This window comes from Cucumis sativus, chromosome 4 (assembly GCF_000004075.3).
Source record: "Cucumis sativus cultivar 9930 chromosome 4, Cucumber_9930_V3, whole genome shotgun sequence".
In the NCBI taxonomy this organism is placed as follows: Eukaryota; Viridiplantae; Streptophyta; class Magnoliopsida; order Cucurbitales; family Cucurbitaceae; genus Cucumis; species Cucumis sativus.
In genome coordinates, this window is record NC_026658.2 from 7,421,167 (window position 1) to 7,441,045 (window position 19,879).

The 19,879-nt window shown below is 33.3% G+C and overlaps 1 protein-coding gene across 1 annotated transcript; it reads right to left on the reverse strand.

The window, feature by feature from the left end:
• Positions 1 to 8,901: 8,901 nt before the first annotated feature.
• LOC101212053 (DNA replication complex GINS protein PSF2) lies at positions 8,902 to 18,329 on the reverse strand. Its single transcript, XM_004137106.3, has 9 exons — positions 18,135 to 18,329; positions 17,022 to 17,071; positions 16,865 to 16,939; positions 16,638 to 16,752; positions 10,154 to 10,253; positions 10,040 to 10,070; positions 9,857 to 9,949; positions 9,550 to 9,702; positions 8,902 to 9,352 (listed from the first exon to the last, which is right to left on the reverse strand). Exons 2-9 carry the CDS (start codon positions 17,067 to 17,069, stop codon positions 9,329 to 9,331), a joined length of 639 nt encoding a protein of 212 aa, XP_004137154.1. The 5' UTR covers positions 17,070 to 17,071; positions 18,135 to 18,329; the 3' UTR covers positions 8,902 to 9,328.
• Between the last annotated feature and the right edge of the window lie 1,550 nt (positions 18,330 to 19,879).

A 19,879-nucleotide genomic window follows, 5' to 3' on the forward strand; every position in this document is an offset into this window, starting at 1 on the left:
AGTTGCCATTGATTACAAACTATACTTAGAAACCCAACATAAATTAAACAATTGCACTTAACCCTATGCAAAACCATGTACATGATAAGGTTTAAACTAAAACTGACGCTTAGCAACTAAACAAATCACAACTTTTGCACAACAGATTTGAAGACAACGATCAGGTCCTCATATCACGATCTCTACCTAGAAACTAGGAAAAACATTTGAAAAGAGTGAGTTAAAATAGATCAGTGAGTGATGGTTTTATCCAAACATTTTTTTTAAAAGAAAAATTAGTTTCAAGCTTCATCTTTAGCATAATAAAGTCAATATACTTGTTATACCATACGAATGAAGGGATAAAAGCCCATGACATCGGAAGATTTTACAGAACTATTACTCAAATTAATTTGCAAATCTTAAAATATCAGTACATTGGCAAAAACAATTAAGAAACTAGTTTTCTTATTAAGACTTCAAAGGATAAGCATGATTTCTAATTATAGATTAGAGAAAAAAAAAACTTATTTGTTTATGTCTCTTAATCTACAAAGTAAAACTCCAAATTGGGACACCACCCGTAAGAGATATTTCTATCCTCTAGGATGAGATTAATTTGTGAGATCAATTGAGTTGGAAAAAATGTTTAGAGATAAACCATTTTCTTTTTGCAGAGAGCAAAAACATTGACTTTTTTTTTATTAATTAATTAAAGAAAACTGTTTTCTTCTAGGTATTTATAACTCTTTTTCCTTCTTGGTGTAGAAAAAAGAGTACGAGAGAATCATGAGATTCTACTAATTTAAAAAACATTAAATTAATAGAAACTTCAAATCTATTAATTAATTAACCATTAATCAATTAGTTAATAATTAATTAAATCATATTTAATTAATATTTCATTTAAAACTTATTTAACGAATATCTCTCTAATATCTTATAGTTTTATATCAATTAAATAAAATAAAACTAAATTATTAATTAATAGTTAAATTAAATATCTTATATTGAACTTAAATTAAATTTGAAACATATTCAAATATAAATTTCTCTCATAACCAATAATATTAACATGAATCCAATTCACATTCAATTGATATTTGAACTCATTCAAATATTTTATCTCTCATAAATTAATTTTGAATCATATCCAAAATTAAATTTATATAATAAAGTTTGATAAGATTTATATTATAATGTATCACTATACATTAAACTAATTTCCAAAGTAATTTTGAACATTTCAAATTACAACCAATATAAATAAACCTTATTACCCTTTACGAGCTAGAAGCTACAACGATATGAGATTAATTGGCTAAACTCATTCACATTAATGAATATTTGTTAATTGTGTGTCTTCTCACTATATATATATTTTTGTGTCCACGAATATAGAGCAATAACAGTAAGTTAGTCATTCACGAGTGTTCGTAACACCAATTGGGTTAAATTATCGTTTTACCCATAGGCTATCTCTTATCCTTAAATACAAGTGTTTCTTTAATGAACAACATGTTTATGGTCCTAACAATAAACAGAAACCTCACCTCGTGTCATAGAGAGGGTAGGATCCTTTGTTCATGTTGTGGAGACATCATTTAAGGGAACACCCATGTACTTACCCTAAAGTACTGGAAGAGTGAATTTCATCGTGTGTAATTATGTTCCCACCTCCCCACTCGTTTTTGTCTCCAAAATGATAAGCTTATTGAGTTAGTGGTCTAGTCACTCTTACCCGTAAAAATTAAAGGACAATCCGTCGCGAACAAGAGTTCATAATACACTCAGGATTAAGACTATGTTACCTAGGTCATTCTAATGAAATAGAATTCTAACTAGTTAGCAGAGTTACATCTAGTGGTTACTATTTCGTGGTCCGATCTTATGCAAATTCATTACATAGGATATCCTCAATCACATGTCACCTACATGAACACGTTAGATATCATTGCGTTTGTATCCATAGTGTTACCAGGATAAGGTACCCAACCTTATTCTTATACTTATAGACCCTTTAAGTTGATCCTTGTATGTCTCAAATACAAAGTGAACATTGATCCATGTCTAGGTGAGATGAACGTGACTTTATATTTTATAGAGGTTATTGAGCTAGTTTTGAGACACACAGAAAGACCATGGCACATCCGTACAGCAAGGGATGCGCTTATGTTGCACGCATGACCATGCACAGAGATGTTAGCATGCAAGGATGGGCATGGCGTTGCACAACGAGCACAAGGCACACGGTAAAGGGCTCTCTAGGTTGCAGCCAAAACACATGTGACACCTCATTGTGAGATTAACACGTGTTGCACGACACCCGTCGACAAAATTAAAATGCGGCAAGGCCCCCCAGGCAATGCACGTGAACCAAGCCTAGCCACCATGCCATTGAGCGCCAGAAGGTCATTTTTAGGCTGTTTTGGACTATTTTGTTATTTTTTGAAATTTTAAGAAAATTTTTGGATATTTTTATTAACAATGGATTAATTAAGGATTTAATGTGGACTTTTCAGATCAATGAGACTGTGAAGGAAATTTCCAACTAAAGATCAACTTAAGTACAGTGAGTGACACATTGATTTAAAAGTTATTTATAAAGCATGATTTTCAAGTTATTGTTCGAGATATGTTTTATGAAACTGTTTATTCAAATGATGTTTTACAACTATACTATGTTTACTAATATATTGACATGTTATGAAAGCAAAATAAAATTTTCAATGTTTTCCAATATGTTTTCTCCTAGCCCGAATATTCTATGAGATCTATTGTATACATGTGGTTAACTCCATATTGATGGTAGGGGTTGATGAGCCTATAGTTTATGAGCCATCAAAAAGAGTATATTTTTAAGCCTTGAAGGAGCTAGCAGGATTAGAGTGAAAGCTATTTCCCATTGAATGTTCCGTCTTAGGACGAAGAGATTTAATACTCAATATGGCTATGGATCATGTCTTCCAAAAGTTATGCAAAAGTTCAATGTTTCAAGAATCATGTTATGAATTGACTATTTAATGTTAATGTTATTTAAGCTTCAATTTTATGTTAAATTGTTATTGAAAACTTGTTTTACAAAATTGTTGCTCACTAAGTTTTTTGACTTTCTCTTTAAAAATGTTTTTCCTCTTTCCAGTTATAGATTGTGAGTCTCCGTGTGTTGAACGTGCTGCTGCCAGAAGAAATTAGTTTTCAGTCATGAAAGGAAACGATTTATTAAAAATATCGTCGTGTTTTATAAAAGTTTATACTTTCATGTTCTAAAGGGTTACACTAGAAACTTTCATGTTCTAAAGGGTTACACTAGAGTTTTAAGTTATTTCTAAGTATAAAGACTTTCGCTTGCAAACGTTTTATGTTTTCAAGTTTAGGATCAGTTGAAATTGTTTCAGAGGAGAATGATTTTAGTTGACATCAAGTCACCTTTCGGATCTAGTGCAGTTGATCTGAGAGGAGGTGTGACATAAATTCCAACAACAATAAATTTAAAGGTGGAAAGAAGTGTTATATGTTCAATATTTCTAAAACAAAAATCAAATGAGAATGACCTTTAGACTTCAAACTACATGTTTTTTTAGGTTATAAAAAAACTGCACAATATATACATAATTTAACTTAACTCAACTATACACTCTAATCGCAACTTCTTAAACAAAGTTAAGCAATGCGAAAAATGTAAAGATCGACAAATAGATATATGTGGTTTACTAACAAAGAAAATGTTTCAAAATATAATACGGTGTCACTAATTTAAAGAGTTTATATATTACACTTCTCTAAACCCTAAGGTCAAAATTGTATACTCAATTACACTTCTACACCTTGACTCACTCCCAAATCGGACAACGAGATTCTCACACTGGGTTGTTCGTAGTGCCACATAACAAATTCAAGGTATTTCATCACCAACTCAACTCAACTTTGTGCATCAAACAAACCTATAATGATTGGCACATTTCTTAAATCAAAGAGTTGGATTTTTAGCAAGATTTTAAAACAAAAACAAGTTTTTAAAAACTTTCATAAACTTCATTTTCAAAACAAAAAACAAAAACCAAATGAAAAATGCTAAGGGCTTTAGAGACTTAAACTTGTAATTTTACCTAATCCTTTTAAAGCAAAGAAAAGTTTAGAAAAAACTTGTAGTGACTCAATTTTGGCTATTTTTTATTTGGTTTCAAAGTTACAAAATATTATACATTCAGTTTTTAAGTTTTGAGTTTGATTTCAATTTACTCCCCTAAGTTTCAAACATTACACTTTTATCCTTGAGTTTTGTTTAAATTTGGTTCTTGTATTCCAGACTTACACTTCTTATCTCAATTTTCACTCAATACTCACATTTTTTCTTTAGTATTAATGTCCATTAATTAATTAAAAATTAAAAGAAAATTAATTAATAAATTTCACTATTTCACGTCACTATTAAAACTAAATTTAAAATTTCACTTTATAATCTTTTCAATTAATTAATAGATATTAATGTAATTGATTGAAAGTGAGTATTGATAGAAAGTAAAGGGTAAAAGTATAAAAGGATAAAATTGTAATATATTTTGAAAGTAAAATTCAAAATTTTAAGAACTAAATAAAATACTAACAAATTGAATATTTTGAAGTTTGAATTGAAGGGAGGAGAAAACAAAACTAAATAAAAATAAAGGTACGAAAAAGCTATATATGTAAAAGGTCTTTAGTTGATTTGGCTTTCAATGTTGGGGTGATTTAACATCCGATCCTCTCTCCATGCTTCTAGTTTGCTTAGATGGAAAGTTTGTTGAGATCATTTTTTCTCATTTTTCTTTAGTCTCAATTAAGATTCTTCCTTACTAAGAAAAGTCCCAACATAAAACTCAAGGAGAAAAAAACAAACATCATGTTGAATTCATTACACCTATAAACTTGACATAAAATAATAATAGTCCATCGTCAATTGTTTTATATATATAGTAACAAAAGATGTTGAGGAATTTGAAAGAAGAAAACAAAAACATGTGAAATCCCACTCATTAAGAATCTATCATACTCATTTGTAATCTACACTTTTTGTTATTAGATACTAAAAGGGAAAACTTTGAAGGATAGAAGAAAAAAACAGATCATTTAGTGGGATTAAACAAACTTAATTTCCATGTGATTTGTGCAGTACCTATTTATAAAGTAAAATTAGGCCAATTTTTCTTTTTTCTTTTGCACACCTGAAACGATCATAATTCTTATAATATATGGTCCTCGTGGTAAAGATCATGATTATAATATATGATTAAAAAAGCTGTCAAAATGAAATAATTAAATAAATAAAAGCAACATAACTTTATTGTATATTTTGAAAACAAAACAATTTCTAAAGCCACCGTTTGATAATGCAAGTATTATTGAACATTCCAATAATAATGGGATGGGTCACTACTGGTGGATCCATACATTTTAGATAGTGTATCAAACATATACTCTATATAATAAATCACTAAAAAATATTAAAAAATATTTTAACGTCTCACATTCATGCTCCAATACCATTCACTTCATTTGTAGTAATAAAGAAAAATTTGACAATTTCCACGAAAAAAAATATAATATATTTTTCATGAAATATTGTTGAGAGAGTGAAAGTTTAAATTACCCATAGCTAGGAAATAAGTTAGGATTTTATTTTAGTTAGGTTTTTTACCTCTTTTTAAAAAATGATTTTTATGACATTGTTGAAATTTGCCAATAAAATTGACATTTGGAATATTTGGAAAAATAAATTATTCAAATTTGGAGTCTAGAATTTGGAAAGAAAATTAATATTTGAGAAAAATAAATTATTGAAATTTATAAAGAAATATGATATTTTGGTATAAAAAATTATTGATATTTGAAACAAAAACTATTTCATGAAAATAGTTGCAAAATACAAAATTCAAACACTTTGACTTTTTGGTTATGAAGTGATGGCACGCCATCTCACTAGAACCAAACTTTATTTTAAATAAAATATTATTTAATATATATTGTAATCTAACACTTCAAAATTAATATTAAGATACAAAAATCGATAATGTGAAGGAGATACACATGTTGATTCTTGCTTGTTAGGTGCTTAAACGGAACTCAATGTTGTTTATGTACACAATTAATTAATTCTATACAATGAGTCATTGAACATGATCATAGCTTGCGAGATAATCATTATGTCTCACTTCATCAAATAAATACTAAGTAGTATAAGGAAGCAGTAGGTTTACCCAGATAATCCCAGGTCGAACACAAAGAATTGATATCAAAGCTTATTTCTAGGGTCTACTTATCAGCAGACATTAAGATTTATATAAAAAAAAAATATAAAAGAATGTAAGCACGAACTATAACTACTTATGTACACTTAGAGACTTCTGTAAAGAGGATTAAAAGATGGCGAGATGGAATTGCAAACTAACTTGCAAAGGAAGATCTATGCATTATAAGGTGATTGAGCAATGCGAGAGCTTTGATGCGATATAACTTGCTTAATCAACTTATGATTAAGACTTGCTCCTCTCGGAGTCATTAAATGCCACAAATGGTTACCTATCGGGATACAAGTGACTAAGCGTGGTCAGACGAGATATATTTAGAAGAGAGTCTAAATGTTGTTTAAGTGTGTTAGTGCATGTTGGATAAAGTATTGAATGTACCTCGTTAGTTGAATTGTTAGTGAAGTTTTCGTATTTCACCCAAGTCCACATTCTCTGCTAAAATTTTCACGGTTATCTTTATTTCCGCTTACTAAGCATTATGCGCATTATTTTGCGAAGAATCTTGCGTAGAATGTCTAGGCGATCACGTCTCCACTTCATCACATAGAATGTTTTTGGAAAGTATTCTTTAGTAATTTGCTCTTTGCTAGATGAGTTGGAATCACCAGCATTTGCATTCAAAGGTGTGTAGGTGGAAATTTCTCTCCTCTTGCTTATAATTTTTCCAATTCATAAGTTTTTCATTAATCTTCCAACAAGTTTCACATGTATGTCAGGGTTTATTGTAATGGTCACACCAGATTCAAGGCTTTTAACACTCTTGTTAGAGTGGTTAGAGACCTTTATGGTTGTTTGTTTGATGACCAACGTAGTTCTACTAAATCAATAGACTTTTTTTTCCAACCATAGCATTCTTGGGCTTTCTTCTCTGCAAACGTCACAAAAAACCGTCATTAATAGATCAAAGAGTGGTTTTCCCAAGTATTTGACCTCTAACCTCATCAAATTCAATATTGAGGTAGACAAGGAACTTGTAAATATAACCTTAAATTTTCCTGTAATGCTTTTAATCATTTGTAGACTTTCACACTCATGAATCAAAGAGATCCAGAACTTGCCAAATCTTTTTAAAGGAGTGAAAGTATAGCATCATCGAGTTACCTCATCGTATATCTCCAAATTTGATATTCGCTCAAATACATGTGATTGATTGCCCAAATAAAAGTACATGTGTCACACTATCTTTAGAATTCATTGGTAGTGGAGTAGCACTTGTAATTACAACTGATGTCATCAACCATGGAGTTTACAAGTCAAGTCATAAGCATGAAATTTTCGACATCCCATGCAGCAAACAAAGGGTCATCTAGTTTTGAGGCAGTCCTCTCTAGTAATATAGCCAATTTTCCATTGGCCACAAAATACAGTTCAACATTTTGTAACCAACGAAGAAATTTGTCTACATTAAGTCGGATCGTGGTTATTTGGATAGTAGAGCTATCGTAATGGATATAAATGTTGATGTTAGCCATAGATGACTTAGTATTTGACATGCCTGAAGCAACAAAGGTACAAAACGGAGAAAACATATCTGAAAAGGCAAACCAAACTCATTAGATACTAAGTCGCAACCAGCAAGGACCAGTCACAAATGATGGCAAAGACAAAAAATCCGCCAACATACAACAAAAATTGTAAGAAAAACGCGCTTCCAACGAGTTATGGCCAACACCAGCAATCAATAGGAGTAGAGCCAACCAACGACAAACCTCGAGGCAACCAAGGCACATGGGTGGCATTGGCAAGCTATAAGAGTTTTGGGGTTTTTAGGTTTCCAGAAAAATAGGGTTTTGTATGTTTTCAAAAAAATTAGGTTTCTTTTTAGGTTTTCAAAAACCTTCTCTGGTACCATGCCAAATAATGTTATTTTCTATATTTCACAAAAAAGAAAAAAAAAAGTTCTTTTGAATAGAAGAACAGCCCATTATAAAGAAGGAAAATATAAATTTGGCAAATATACAACTAATACAATAAAATATAATACAACCAATACAATACAATAATCAACATCTTCTAACCTTTATTCACATCTCTTCTTCTTCTTCCTTATCATTTGAATGTTTGCTTCAAATCTTCTAATCTATTTACATCTCATGTTCTGCTCATATCTTGTCCTTGTAAACCATTCAATCTTTTATCATCTCTTCTCCTAGTCGACTAATACCAATTTTACTATATAACAATGTTCCTTGAATCATCTCTTTCTATAATCAATCATGTCACACCTGTTTTCGCTTGAGCAACTATTGTGATATCATTTTCACCTTTTAACCTTTTGTTGTGAACATGAAGGAGATAATATAAAGGACTTTATATTATATTCTATATGGAAAACAAAAGCATTAGGGATGGATGAATTTGATGAGTTGAGCGAGAAAGAGTTGACAATTAATGAAAGAGTGCATCAACGAAAGAGAGTGCATCAACTGAAAGGAAAAAATGAATAGGTAGGAGAGGAAATGTGGATGGGTGAATTATCTAATGAGGCCGCCACAATGTAGTTGCCTCTAAAAGACTGCCCTTTAATAAGCATTGGATCTAAATTAAAGGTACTATCTCGTAATTCAATCGTAAAAATGTGTAAGCCACATTTTGGCAGCCTCACCAACTAACTTCTCAAGTGATTAGATGTAGATGAATTTGAAACATAGACCTCGTGGTCAATAACATTCTCGTTTGCCAGTTGAGTTATACTTGCTTTAGCAGAAAAATAGATCAGCAAGAGAAATAATTTGAGGTTAATTAGAGACTTACAAAATAGAAAAGTGGAATTTTGGAGGGGAAGGAGAGAGGGAGAAAACAATAGAATCTTTGACCTTTTATCTACTGTAAATAAATATCACTATATGAACCCATGTACGCATATTATGCTAATAAATCTACCATTAGCATTATATCTCTGCACCTTCTAGTAATAAAGTAATGATCTAGAAGAGAGTTTAACTAAAATAAGAAAAGAAAAAAGTGAAACCTTTAACTGATATCGAAGTAGAATCCATCCTGGCTTTCATTTGACACTGCTGAGTAAAATCAGATTGTACCTGTTAAGAGCAACTCAAATTCTACCGTCTTCGAAGAGGCCGCCGCTGAAGAAAAGGAAATAGACAGAATATCAGAAAATATCATGTTAGGCAAATACTTAGATATTGGTAAAAAGGAGTGTGTTACCAGTAGGTAGGAACAAAGTAGTTAACCAGTTCAGTTTATCATTATTTTCATATCGCTTCACTTGCAAACTTAAAAAGAAATGGTTGATGCATAGAGTTACGAAAGAGGCACATACTCTTTGTCCATGATCTTGTCCTTGTGTCTGCATATTGGTCATCCTATCTTGATCTGGGACCAATTCTGGATTTCCATGCTTGTAAATTGCTTGCAGTGCTCTAACGACGAAAGGTCGAACTATATTCACTTCCATAGCAGATAGATCTTTAATCTAGGATTGAACAACCAGAAGACCCCATCACATCAGCACATAATCAAAAAGACTAACTAGTGGGGAGGAACTAATAGAAGTTAAAATAATATACAATAAAGCACCGTGGCGTCAACAATTTGGTTATTATATAAGGAAACAAAAATATATCTACCTTCACTGCAGATGTGCGCGTATCGATTGACTCCAAGCTGGTTTCAACTTTGTGAAACCTAACATCTCTGATATCTTCAATAAGAGACCTCACCTGTGAAAAGTAACTCAATCATATTACTCAGAAAACTATTGTAAGTTTGGAACTACATGCCAGAACTCAACAGAAAAGCTCCTAACTCACCAAATACATGTCAGGAACGTCATCTCGTGCACTATCATCCACAACATTAAGCTAACATCAACTATTTTAAGAACCAAACAGAGAATTTATAATGTTGAAGATTTCAATACTTACTGGTCAAAAAGAAGTTTTGATATTTCCACGTAATGAAAGGGTAATATCTGGAAAGATCCTTGAGAATCTCGTTCTGCCTCCAAAATTTGTGTCAACTTTTCTGTCCACAAAGTGAAAAACAGTGAGATTGCAAAATATCAATACTTATCTTCTTTTTCAGTCTTTTTACTACCCCATATTTCTTGTAGTCTCTTTATCATCAATCAAAAAAGAAAAAAGAGGAAAAATGCCTAAAATGCACCCATTGGAAGGAAGGAATCCAAAATATTTGGACAAGCAATAAATTGTGAGAAAATATCATGTTGTTCTAATGTACTATTGAACAATCCATCCTATACAAATACGTAATCAAGTTGCAAGAAAGTAGTTGTGTGCTCCAAGCCACCATAAACCATTCAGCTCTCTATGTCCAACCAAACTACAACACTTTCTCCCTTATGAGACACCATAATATTATTATGACATTTTTTAAATCTTAAATCAATGATTGGCCCAAAAACTCTAATGGGTGAAAGAAATTTTAGTATTACATCATCTAACACTCTTCACTTGTGGGCTTGAAATATGTAAAAGACCCAACAAGTGGAAGTTAATATTGATTGAAGAAGAAATAACATGAGAGGAGATTAAACATAGGACTTCCTAAACCACTTACTACGGTGCCAATGTTTTAAAAAACTATTGAGGCTCGCCTCGAAGCAATGCTCTAAGTTTTAGCCTCAAGACTGAAAAGGGTTACGCCTCTAATAAATGAGGCTTGCGCCTTCGTGAAAATGCACAGAGGCTTAAAATCTCTATGCACCAAGTGATTTGTCTAATTCTTCGAAAATAATAAGGTTTGAGTTGTGACAATTGGAACCAAGACTCTTTCCTGTTGTGAACTTAAGAATGTCGAAAGCAAGAATATAAAGCATAAATCAATCCTATTGCTGATAGTAGTGATAGTAATGAGAATGAAGATGTCACAACTCTGAACACGTTGTGTCCTACATTCCGTGTGCTGGAAATGAGAAGATAAAAATTGTTGATGGCTCCTTCGCTCCCATTGCCGGGAAAGGACAGATTTCGCTTTTTGACGGGTTCTCATTACACAATGTGTTGCATGTGCCACGAATTTCATATAATCTTTTGTCGATTAGCAAGATTACTCGTGAACTAAACTGCAAAGCAACATTCTTACCTGATTCTGTTTCTTTTCAAGACTTGAGTTTGGGGAAGATGATTGGCACTACCCAACACAAAAGGGGTATTTATTTGATGATGATGCCCCCTCTAGTAGTATTTCTAGGACTAGTCTTTTATCATCCTACTTTACAACCTCTGAAAAATACCTTATGTTGTGGCATTTCCATTAAGGCCATCCCAACTTTAAATATATGAAATACCTATTTCCTCATCTTTTCTCCAAAGTTGATGTTTCTTCCTTATTCTTGTGATGTATGCATAAAAGCTAAACACCACCGAGTCACTTTTCCTTCGCAACCCTATAAGCCAACTTGACCTTTTACTCTTGTCCATAGTGATGTTTGGGGACCATCCAAGGTCACTACCTCCTCTGGAAAATGATGGTTTGTGACCTTTATTGATGACCATACTCGTCTTACTTGGGTTTTCCTGATCTCCGAAAAATCTGAAGCTACCTCCACATTCTGAGACTTCTATCACACCATAGAAACGCAATTCAATTCAAAGATTGCAATTCTGCGAAGTGATAATGGTCGTGAGTTTTAAAACCACTCTCTTAATGAGTTCTTATCCTCTAATGGAATTGTTCACCAAAGTTCCTGTGCTTACACCTCCCAACAAAGTGGAGTTACCGAACTAAAAAATTGTCACCTTTTGAAAGTTGCTCGTTCCCTTATGTTGTCCACTTCTCTTCCTTCCTATCTTTTGGGTGATGCCATTCTTACTGTAGCTCATCTCATAACGCATGCCTTCTCGTGTCCTTCACTTCTAGACACCGTTAGATTGCCTCAAAGAATCCTATCCCTCCACTCATCTCATCCTTGATGTTCCCCTTCGGGTGTTCGGTTGCACTGCCTATGTCCATAGCCATGGTCCTAACCAAACTAAATTTACTCCTAGGGTTCAGACTTGCGTGTTTGTTGGATATCCTCTACACCAACGAGGCTATAAATGCTTTCATCCTTCTTCACGTAAGTACTTTGTTACCATGGATGTCACCTTTATTGAAGATCGTCCTTTTTTTTCCGTTAGCCTATTTTAGGGGGAGAATGTGAGTGAAGAGTCTAACTATATACTTCCCTTAGAGTCTTCTTATCCTACTATGGTTACCTTACCTGACCATAGCCCTCACAGTACAGTCTTACCTACAAATCAAGTTTCTTGGAAAACCTACTATAGGAGGAATCTCATAAAGGAAGTTGAGTCTCCTGTTGTTCAGACGGCTCCAATGCAGGTTTCTGAACCAATAAGAGATCAAGGTATGACTGATTCAGTTAATAACAAAACATGTGAGAATGACAGGTCTGAGACAACTATTCTGGAAGATATGGGTGAGCAGGGCAATATTGATGAGGCCATTATAGACAAAGAGGACAGAATTATTGGAAACGAGGTTGTTGTTGAACATACTGAAAATAGTAGCAGGTATGATTCATCTCTTGATCTTCCTATTGCATCGAGGAAATGTACAAGGTCCTGCACAAAGCACTCCATATGTAATTATGTGTCATACAAGAATCTCTCACCACAGTTCAGAGCTTTTACTGTCAGCCTTTGACTCTACCACAATACTGAAAAATATTCACACTACGTTAGACTAGAGTGTCCTGAATGGAAGAATGTTGTCATGGAAGAAATGAAAGCTCTTGAAAAGAATAACACTTGGGAGATTTGTGCTCTACCCAAGGGACACAAGCCTGTGGGATGCAAATGGATGTTCACTCTCAAATACAAAGCAGATGGAACACTTGACAGACACAAGGCAAGGTTAGTTGCAAAGGGATTAACTCAAACCTATGGTATTGACTATTCAGAAACTTTTTCTCCAATTGCTAAATTGAATACTGTTAGAGTTCTGTTATTTGTTGCTGTGAACAAAGATTGACCTCTATACCAGTTGGATGTTAAGAATGCCTTTTTGAATTGAGACCTTGTAGAGGAAGTCTACATGAGCCCCTGCCTGGATTTGAAGCCTAGTTTGGTCAGCAGGTGTGTAAACTCCATAAATCCCTATATGGTCTAAAACAATCTCCTAGAGCATGGTTTGAAAAATTTAATACCTTTGTCAAGTCCCAAGGGTATAGTCAAGGACACTCTGATCATACTTTATTTACAAAGGTTTCCAAGACTGGAAATATTGTTGTTCTAATAGTTTATGCGGATGACAGTGTTTCGACTGGAGATGATCAGGCAGAAATCAGTCAACTAAAGTAGAGAATGGGTGATGAATTTGAAATCAAGGATCTGGGAAATCAGAAATATTTCCTTGGAATGGAGGTGGCCAGATTTAAAGAAGGTAACTCCGTGTCTCAGAAAAAATACACCCTTGATTTGCTAATCGAGACAGGTATGTTGGGATGTCGTCCCGCTGACACTCCTATGGAATTCAACTGTAAACTAGGAAACTCTAACGATCAAGTTCCAGTTGATAATGAACAATATCAGCGCCTCGTGGGTAAATTAATTTACTTATCCCTTACTCGTCCTGATATTTCCTTTGTTGTGAACACATGAAAGCTGTCAACAGAATTTTGAGATACTTGAAATCAACACCTGGTAAAGAGCTGATGTTTAGAAAAATAGACAAAAAGACCATTGAGGCATATACTGACTTGGATTGGGCAGGATATGTTATTGACAGAAAAACTACCTCTGGTTATTGTACCTTTGTTTGGGGCAATCTTGTAACTTGGAGGAGTAAGAAGCAAAGTGTTGTGGCCAGAAGTAGCGCTGGGACCAAATACAGAGCTATGAGTTTGGGAATATGTGAGAAAATTTGGCTTTAAAAAGTCCTGTCAGATCTTTCATCAAGAATGTGAAACACCATTCAAGCTTTTCTGTGATAATAAAGCTGCTATTAGTATTGCTAATAACCATATTCAACATGATAGAACTAAACATGTTGAAATTGATCGACATTTCATCAAAGAAAAACCGGACAGTGGGAGCATATGAATTTCGTACATCCCTTCGAGTCAACAGGTTGCTGATGTTCTTACCAAGGAGCTTCTCATACCAAACTTCGACTTTTGTGTTAGCAAGTTGGGCCTCATTGATATTTACGTCCCAACTTGAGGGGGAGTATTGGATCCTTTTCTTTTTTTCTAGATATTTTCCTTATTAGAATCCTAGAATATTTATAGGAAGATTATGGAAATGTTTTCCTTATTTCCTAAATCTTTTCCATTTTTATTCCATTGTATACTCTATTTATTCTCTCTTGTACCCTTTTGTATTATTCATTAGAAAACAATAATAACAAAAGATCGTGGTTTTTCTTCTGATACTCGGATTTCCACGTAAATTGATGTGTGCTCTTTGTCTCTCCTTTCAATAAATTGCTTGACAACTAAAATCAAGGTTAATCAAAACCTCTTTGGGTTTTGCCAGCAACGGTTGAACTAATAAAAATTGTGGTAATATATTTCTCAATTTCGTGGTCACTGAGCTTCTGAAGATCCTGAAGCTATTAAAGAAGCATTGTTTCTTAAAAATTTCTTCAACCCGATTGACCTAGCAAGACTGAATAAAGTTCTTATCGACAAAGGGGAAGAGTTGAATTTTTCAAAAACTAAATGGGCTTTTTTATCTTTGTACATTCAAAACCATGATGAAGTCACTAAAAGGGAAGGAATCTCATCCCTTAGACAAAATGATGGAGATGAGGTGTAATTCAATCGTAAGCACCACTAAGGAAGTCAAGAAGTCTCTCTCATTGAGGAAAAAGAAAGAAGCCCAAAAAGGTAAGCGGGTCCAACCGAACCAATCCAAATTCGTTCAGCAGCTAATCACTACACCCTGTTTCTTCTGATCAATTAGCACCTCCTTTAGTTGCAGTCTCAGAGCCCATTAATAATCCCGCAGGCAAGTGTTCAAGTAGTTCCTCTTCTTCTCATTCAACTTCATCATCAACCATCTCTTATTCGATCAGAGCTAGGTCTAAATCTGGGGTTAAGCAAAGGTCAAAAGCACACATAGCTTCACTTCCTTTCGAGCCATTTCCAAAACATTTGGTCTGAAGAAAGAGAAAAAAGGTGATCACTAAGAAGAAAATATCCAAGGCAAAGCTGATTCCAGAAGTTAATCCAGATTTATTAGAAGAAAATTGTGCCCAAGTTCAGGTTCTCAGCCAAGGTACCAAATCAGATTCCCAAAAATCTCACTCTCCTCAACTTAAGTACTCTGTTTTCTCATTGCCTAATTCAAAGGTGAAATTCCTGAGAGGTACTCGTTGACATACTCTGGTCATTCCATCCAAAAAGAAGTGGGAGACAAATTTTGATTCTCCTTTCAGCGTGAGTAGTGAAAAATATGAACCCTTTGAAAAAACAGAAGTAATGGAGGAGAAGTTGCAAATGGAGCCCTTAGAAACAGACCTAAATACTATATTTCACATCAATGAAAAAATGAAAGATGAACTAAAAGTAGACAAAAAGTGTTCGGTTTGCCCATCATCAATTCAGCCCACCAAAATTTTGGATCTCCTGAAAACGTTTGTAGCTGATGGCAGGTTAGTGTTTGGTTGATGCTTCCCAGCAGATTATGAGTCTCTCAAAATTTTCATGATCTTTTTGCACGTGGTAATCTGGAGGTTGTTTTCTTGCAAAGCTGAAGGACTCAAGATTCTGATGTTGGTTCCTCAGTTGTGTAACACTTGGAGTAGCTTGGTTGCCTCCCTTTTCTTGGTGTCTCCTGTTCTTCCATTTTGATGCTTTCAGTGTGCAAGTTCTCACCTGAATTGGGGCTTTGTTTTGAATAATTAATTAAGTTTCCTCTGTATTGTGTTTTCTCTTGTTTGTTCAGGGTATAGAAGTTTTTGAACTGGTTTCGTCTTTTGTATTGATCGTTTTTTTAGTCCTTTTGGTACTTTTCACTCTTAGTTTATTTTTCTTGTACTTTAAGCATTTGTCTCACTCATTAATAAAAAGGAAAAAAAATTCATCGTAACCAAGCTAATTTGTCTTTTGTCTATTGGTGTAATAGCTTCATCTTGTAAACGAAAATTATGAAGATGCTATCGGGTGTCAATCTAGTTGAGATGATTAGGTGCACGTATTGACTCCTAGATCTCTAAATTTAAATATTTGTTTTGTATGGTTGCTTTCTGGACTTTGTATGAGTTCTCTTTAAAGAAAAACACAAATTCTACATCTATAGATCTTACAACCTTCAAGTGGGTATGCAGACTTGAAATGGCATTAGATTAAGATTTTGTTCATTTATTTATTTATCTATGAAAAGCTCAAGGATTATGACACACAGAAAAGAAGCTTCAACCTATTTAACAAACAAAACTTACCCACTGACATCCACTCTGGAGTCCTAATTGCACATTTCCCTCTTTTTTTCAGAGCAATCGCTAGCCACAATGGAACTTCAGTTGCTATTTGGGGATAGAATGGACCATAATCCCCCTATTGAAAATACAAGAAAATCAATAACGCTAAGCACTTTAGCAAGAAGAAAAGACCGAAAACACACAACAAAATATAATTGCAATAAAGCCAACATGAACCGAAGACATACACAGATCAAATGCAGAGAATCCATTCTCATATTGGGAATAATCTCCACCATTTCATCTTCAGCTACAAACTCCACCTGGACAAGAATTTCCAAAAGAATTCTGATCAATGTCATTTAGCGATGACTTAATCATTTGAACAGAGCAAGAAGGGGATACCTCTTCTGCAGAAAATAGGTTCAGGTGAGGATCTGATTGACCAGCCATTTCTGTTAGAAGGAAATAAGGTTATTCATATATAAAATACCAGTTTCAGTCTTGATACGGATAACTATAGACAGAAAGATTAAATTTCGTTCTCACAAATTTTGAATTGTGATACTAGACCAATTTGATTCACTGAAAACTTAAAAGCCTTAACCCCCCCCCCCCCCCCCCCCCCCCCCATTCTACAAAAGTGCTTAAGGAGACGGTTTGGATTTGGGTGTGTTTGATGGAAGATGCTCGAGACATCTGGGTTTTTCAGGCCTAGTATGTGGATTTGTCAGACAAATTCATGGCTTTAACAATATCCTAAGCCCAACCATCATAGGTTGGTCTAGTAGTCAATAAGGGTCATTCATCATAGATATAATAATTGACTTAGAGTGAATAGGTTCAATTCATGACAGTCACCTATCTAAGAATTAATATCCTATGAGTTTCATTGGCACCGAAGATGTTGTAAGGTCAGGCAGGTTGTCTCGTAAGATTAATCAAGGTTCACAGAAGTTGGCTTGAACACCAACAGATATTCAAAAAATAAAAAGACAGTAGCGTAAACCCATCTCTTCACATCATTTTTCATTTTCTAAATCCAAGCTTCCAAATTTTGCACCCAACACATGTTCTTGAACTCATGTTTTCAAACTCTCCAGTTAAATTAAACATCTACGCTTAACATTTTCACACTTAAACGAACCAGCACCCTAGTGCTCCTACAGAATTAAATTCCCAAATCTTCACTCCTTCAGAAATTACAAACCATGCCATGAAAAATCATCCAGTTCATCACATACCCTATCTAGCCATTAAAAAAATGAAGCGATATTATTAGAAATTAAAAAAAATAAATAAACCCTACAATCTAGGAATTAAATTGTCTACTTGAAGAAGCTACAGCAAACGAAATAAGCAGAAGATGTCTGATAGATGAATAGATAGATACAAGAGCGAATAGTAATAATACAAAAGGAAAAAGGTTGAGGGGAAGTAGAGTGATGCGATAAGCGTATAAATTCATCATTGTTACTAAAGGGAAAAAGGTAAACAATACAAATCTGAAAAAATTACCAACAAAAGCTTCAACCGAGGTAGTAGGAGTCAACGGCAGTGGTAGCTGAGAAGTCGACGGCGACGGCAGCTGAGTGGGACACCAAATGCGAAAGACAGAGGGAAGAGAGAACGATGCTGAGAGTCGAAGTTCACTAGAAAATTAACCAAAATAGGAACCCATGTTGGGAGGGAACATTTTGGGTTGGTTTTTAAATTCTGCTTTGGGAGGAGTCGTTTTTAAAATATAACAAACCATCAAATATTCCCACCCAACAATTTCAAAAACGAACAAAGTTTACACTATACAAAAACACACATGACCGATATTCTTTTCGTTGTTTTCTATGAAATGAATCCCTATTTTATTAATAATTTTACACTGAAAAAATATCACAAGCCTATAATGAAAGCTACAAAAATGCTATTCTTTTTTTACATGAGCGTTTACCTTTCACGATGGTTTAGATTTGGCAATTGTTTTGGTACACGGTTGTTTATATTCGGTATACAATCGTTTAAATCAAGAGTTTTTCCAGATTCTTTATGTTTGGGAGACGATCTTGAACGACCAATAGTTTGAAAAAAATAAAAATATAGATATAGATATTTTATATTTAGTACACAATCTTAAACCAAATAAAAAATTTTAAAAAAAATAGAAGAAGAATAAAAGAATGATCATGGAAAAGAAAAAAAATCGCAAGAAGAAAGATGATGAAAATGAATGACAAATCTGAAATATTTTTAAAAAATTGTTAGATAGGCTTTTTCATTTTGTTATACGAAACGTAAATATTTTTACTCTTGTTATATTGATAAAAATTAACATTTTGGTAATGTATATATTTATTTTGTTTTGATTTCTAAACTTGAAAAAAATATATATTTTATCCTTCAACTTTAAGACGATCATATTTTTGTTTGTGTTAGAATTTGATAACTTTTAGTCGTAAATGACCAGACGATTCATCGTATTACTTAAATTAATAAATAATCAAGAAATTTTACTTATTGATTTTATAAATCTTTAATGTCATCGCAAAAATATAATCAATACATTTATGTGATAAACTCAAAAACTAAATTTTGTTATTTTTCTTTTCCAAAGCTCAAATCTATCACATCCTCTCTCTTTCCGTCCTTTATATTTTTTTTAAAAAAAATAAAATAAATCGCAAAGCTTATAAGAAGAACATTGAGTAGAATTAAAAAAATAAAATAGAACTAGGTGTTGACATCCCTTGCAACATAAAATAAACTAAAAAACTAAAATAAGTACAATTCACATGTAAAATAAACTTTACAAAACTATGGATAAATATTCCTACGATGAATCACACCCTCCTCAAAAAAGGAAAAATAAAGAATTTGGAGAAAAGAAAAAATAAATATCTCAAACTTAAATACACAAAAAAAAATTGTATGTCGATGAAATTTCTTCTAGCACAAGTACTTTGACAAAGTGAAGTAGAGTACTAAAGCTCCAAAATAGTGCCGATAAAAATATTGAAGGCAAAGTGACTTTTTGAGTTATTAGTTGATAAAACATCAATATAATTAAAAATCAAAACCCTATTATTTGGTCATCTACGTATAAAAGCCACATGTCACACCCTACCTCACACGCATCCACAATCTCGTTATGTGGTACAAGATGTGACTTAAGCAACCCTAGCACCTAAAGTGAAATGTTAGAATGCTCACTCATGTCCTTACCCTTATACTTAAACATTTACCACGCAGCGAAAATTTATTAAACTTTA